A 5176-nucleotide genomic window follows, 5' to 3' on the forward strand; every position below is an offset into this window, starting at 1 on the left:
CCACACCCTCTCCAACATCTATTTGAGAAAGAGTGAGAGGGAGAGCAGAGAGGAGGGGTAGAGGGAGAGAGAGAGAAACTTAAGCAGGTGCCATGCTCCATATGGACCCCAACCCAGGGCTCAATCCCATGACCCTGCAATAATGACCTGAGCCAAAACCAAGAGTTGGATGCTCAATCAACTGAGCTACCCATGTGCCCCGGAAAGCTTTTATTGAAATTGATGATTTTAGTCATAGGTATATCATGGTCATATTAATCAAACATGAATTTAAAATAGTGTAATATAACGATGTTAAGTTTTCATTTTATACAAAATAAGAATAATACTAATCCTTCATTCCTGAATTAGGAATGAACTCATTGAGAGATTTTTAATGTCTAAACCAGTAGACTTAGTACATTGAACATTGTGTTTATACTGGAGCTGTATGGCTGCTTCCATTAGGCAATAAGCAAAACTGCTTGTCATCCTTTGCAAGGATTAACCTTAAATTATGAGAGTTTTGAATCATAAGAGGATTTTAGGAATGCAATGCTCACAGAAAATGTGTGAAGCTGTAACTCCTTTGTCTTCTCTCATTAGGTTCTAATTAGTGTCAGAATCCATAACTGGCTGGTAAGATGACTGTCAGACCCATGGCTTTCTAGTCCATGTTCTGACTAGAACGTTTCCAAATGAAACAAAGCCCAGATTTTTAAAATAAAGAAGGGCACAATAAAGGGGAAATGTTTATGTGCAATGCAATATAGTCAATTTTGTATTGAAATATGAATCAATTATATATTTTTTAGACTCAAGGTTGTAATTCGTGAGTTTGGACTGAATGTAATCCTAAAGTAAGGGAAAATCACAGAAATGCTTTGTAGTTTTTGAGATGGGAAGTTTCAATCTGGATTCACAATCCCTTACATTTCAAGACTTGAGTACATTTATTTTCTCATGAGTACCTGCAATCTCGAACTCCTACAGAGCCATTGGTAACCTTTGTGAAACCATCTGGACACTTAGTTTCTAAGTTGAGCAAGCAGGATTGGCATTCAGTCCTGATTGTAAGCAGAGATGACTTATCACATCTTTTTGCCTGTGAAAACATTAAAAGAAATGAAGTCCCATTAGCAGGGCCTTGGTTGGCCAATCTTCCCCATTGGCTTGATATGAATGGAATGACAGGGATGGTAATGGAGTTGGTTGGTAATGACTGTCTGGTTGCCTTTGACCTTATCTAGAAAGAGTGTTGGGATCAACAAGCAATGTCTGCCATGGCTGTGGGTGATGAGGAGGCTGTTTGTACCACCTGTTTGCCATCCTTGATCGAAAGTGTAGAATCCAATAAAGCAAGGTAACTTCATTACATACACTTACCCAACTGGGAAACCTGAAATATATTAATAGAGTACACTTTCCAAATGGGAAAAATTTTTAAATGGTTATTCAGGGTCAATTGGTCATAGATCAACATGTATCAAGAATATACATTTAGCATTGATTCTACAGCAAGAGTCTAGTCTGAGTGCTAAATGCTACAAAACATATAGTTCCTGCTCCAAAGATGTTTGCACCATTTTGATTATCATTCATCTAGAATATGGGCTCCAAGACGTAGTGATCTTTTTCTTTTTGGTCCTTGACGATTTCCTAAGCACATAGAACAGTGTCTGGCACATAGTAGTGCTTAGTAAATACTTGATGATTGAATGAGTTGTAGGAAATATAACAGACATGTTAGAAACAGTCACTTAGCAACATTAAGCAGTAGAGAATCAACTGCTAATATGAATGATGCAGATCCACTTTGGCCCTGTCTTCAGGATCCCTTATTGTCCCTGATGTTGGTGCTGATCCTCAAAAATGGATTTGGTCCCCTCTCTCAAATCTTCTTCTAAGTTTCATAAGCAGCAGCTTCATATAGTGAAGAGAGACAAACTTTGGAAGTCAAAAGTCCTAAGATTGGAATCAAGCTCTGTATCTTGCTAAGGGTACAGTCTTGAATGAATTCCTCACCCTTTGCCATCCTCTGTGATGGGAAGGTGTGAAGAACTGCTCTCCAGGTTACAGAGATTTTTTTAATGATATGTGCAAATTGTCTGGCTCAGTCTCTGGAATAGTGTAGGCAGTAAATGCTAGTTCCCATAATGCTCCCCTGCCCCCACCTCTGTGTTTTGCTTATTGTCTCTCTTGATAGAAATGTGCCTCCCCTCCTCTTGGCTATCCAAACTTTATCTTTCAAGGCCCTGCTTAATGACATTACTTCCACAAAACCAGTCATTTCTCTTCCTTCTTCTACTCTTCATGTGGTTGGCCAGTGGAACACATTGGTTGGCCAGTGGAACACATTTTGTTGTCTTTGTTTTTCATTTAAAAACCCTTTGTGGGGGCGACTGGGTGGCTCAGTCGGTTAAGCATCCAAGTTCGGCTCAGGTCATGATCTCACAGTTCGTGGGTTTGAGCCCCGTGTTGGGCTCTGTGCTGACCGCTATCTCAGAGCCTGGAGCCTGTCTTCAGATCCTGCGACTCCTTCTCTCTCTGACCCTCCCCTGCTCATGCTGTCTGTCTCTCTCTCAAAAATAAATAAAAACATTAAAAAAAATTTTTTAAAGACCCTTTGTGGGCAGAGACTATGTCTCTTACTTCTTACTTACCCCCCATCCACAAATAGCACACAGGCCCTAGGTAGGGGTGGTAAGAATGTCATAACTACTTCTAAGGCTGCATTATAAGAAATCATATTTTTACAGAAAAACTTATGGTTATACATACTTTCAAGGGCGTCATCTTATTTGACCTTGACTCTACTGAAGATAAACAGGGCAGGTATCATCTTCCCCTTTCTAGGGGGTCTCGAGAACACTGAGGTGAGGGGAGCTGCTGTGACTTGCCAAGGCCACAGTGTAAGCCTTTGGTCTTTTGATTCCTTGGTAAGGTCTTTGCTGCACACTGTACAATGGCACATAGAAAAATAAAATCTGTTTTCATGGGCAGCTTTTATTTGATGATCATTATGAATCAAAATAACCCTGGAATGTTCTTTATGGAATAATACTAAAAGCCACCCTTTGCTAGAGTTTGAATCAACTCCCTTTAATGGTCACAAAGCCTCTACATCTGTTAAAACCAGTTTTTCTTTATATTGGGTTTGCCAACTTAGATAAATGGATGGAAGGACATTACTTTTTCTTTTCTTTCTTAAAAGGTCAGGTTTAATACTCTCTTTTCAAGAAATCTTTTGACTTTCAAATTGTCCTTTTCAAATGGAATGGCTTATTCGATGTTTCATACAGTGTCCTCTGAAAAGCAAACTCAGCTTGAAACACCGGTCAAGGCCTGATTTCTGCACTTAAGCAAGCACTGGACGATGCTGATGGTGGTGGTGACAATGAAGATGACAATTCTGGCTCTTTGTGGAGCATTGCTTGGGGAGAAATTGCAGTTCAGAAAAACTAACTCGCTCAGGTTTGAGCAGCTAGTAGGCTACAGAGCACAGTGACTGTCCTCAGACATATCTGATAAACAAACACGAGAGCCATGGTCCAAACTCACCACTCTCAAACCTCTAAGCTGGAGCACTAAACTGTTATGCGGTCTTCCAGCATTTTCATGAAAAGCATTAGCAGAGTATAGCCGACTGGCGTCAAGCTGGTGTTGGTAAATATTTGCCTGGCTCAGAAGCAGAATCCTGTTTAAGTTTTATTATTAATAAAATTATGCCTTGTGAAATGCATTTTAAATAGATCACCCAGATTGCCTTGTTCATACCCCTCATTTAGGCTGGCCTAGCTCTACATCTGATACCCAGCTTGCTCTATTATGACAGCTCATGTGAGCGGGCTTGAGATGCTGGCTTGCTGCTGGGCTTCCCAAGAGATGCCGACCCTAGCACCCTGTGTACCTGAGTTGTCAGCACAGAGCCTGAAGTGGAGCTCAAACCCACAAACCGTGAGATCACAACCTGAGCCGAAGCTGGCTGCTTAACTGGCTGAATTACCCAGGCACCCCTTTGGGTACTTCTACTACAACCTTGTGGGAGGTAGAAGGGATGAGTTCTCGATAGATTCTATAATACTGTGTTTCTCAACCAGATATCACCCCACCTGGAATTCTCTAGAACATATCTCTACTGATCTCTCTTCAGCCATGGTTATTTTCTATATTCTAAATGATGCAATGGGAGGTATTCACAGTGAGTTATTAACACAAAAGAAAACACAAGTTCCCCTCACCCCCAACCCAGGATACCAACATCAGCAATGGAAAGAGGAACAATGGGGTTTAGCATAGGAATAAAACCAACTGGATGAGCATCTTTGGAAAGATGGTCCATGACCATTAGAATCTTATTCTCTGCAGCCTTTCTCTTTATTTTATGAAGTCCCGATAGTACTCTTTACCCTCAACAACAGAGGAAAGCAAAAAGCTTTTGAACACATCGTGAACATAACAAAAAAAAATGGAAGTCTCATCTTACCTGCTCTGTAGTTTCAGGCAGGGAGCAGAAATTTTGTAAGACCAATCCAAGAAGAAGAAATATGAACTTTGGTAGCATAGTGAGAATATATTTCTCCAGGCACCTGTTGGCACTATTCAGCTATTCTAGCCGAGTCTGATGAACTCCTAGAGAATTCTCTTTCATTTCAGTGTCTGCTTTCAAATCCTCCCCCCTATTTTTCCTGGATTGAAGCAGATGATATGTGAGAACCACCTCGAGGCAGGAAAAATGGCAAATTCAGGGGTCGCAGTGAAATTGGCCACTCTCAACTCTATATATGTCTTGGTTGAATGACAGGATATCCTGAAGGGGTTGAGGCGGAGACTTGCTCTGGGATTTTTGTGCCTCGTGCAACTCCCAAGTACAAGCTCCCGCCTCCTAGTGCTCTGCTCATCCGTCTTCTGGTCCTGTCTGCTCCTGGACCCTGCTCCTGGACCCACAGCCCCACTGACACACATCCAGCCACACTGTGGAAAATTGCAGGCCTCTCTCTCTGAATACAAAGTCCCAAACTTGGTGTCAGGCAGTTTCTGTGGGAGTCCCCATAAACTGGAATGATCCCACAGAGGGAATGTTGCAGGAGCTCAGGGCCTTGAGCTGGGAGAGGGTGGTGGCCTCTCTTTGGCATGGCTGGCAGACTCTATTGCAAAAAATGTCTCTTTGTAGTTGCCAACAGTGGGCATTTCGACT

At 41.7% G+C, this 5176-nt stretch overlaps 1 protein-coding gene across 1 annotated transcript in view; it reads right to left on the minus strand.

Moving 5' to 3' along the window:
• Positions 1-4543, minus strand: part of STAB2 (stabilin 2) — a 150163-nt gene extending 145620 nt beyond the window's left edge. The window contains exons 1-2 of the mRNA XM_029955429.1: positions 4466-4543; positions 951-1084 (exon numbers count right to left, since the gene is read on the minus strand). Of these exons, the coding sequence (XP_029811289.1) occupies positions 951-1084; positions 4466-4543 (212 nt within the window). The remainder of the gene's footprint in view (positions 1-950; positions 1085-4465) is intronic.
• Between the last annotated feature and the right edge of the window lie 633 nt (positions 4544-5176).

The sequence above is a fragment of the Suricata suricatta genome, chromosome 10 (genome assembly GCF_006229205.1).
Source record: "Suricata suricatta isolate VVHF042 chromosome 10, meerkat_22Aug2017_6uvM2_HiC, whole genome shotgun sequence".
NCBI lineage: Eukaryota > Metazoa > Chordata > Mammalia > Carnivora > Herpestidae > Suricata > Suricata suricatta.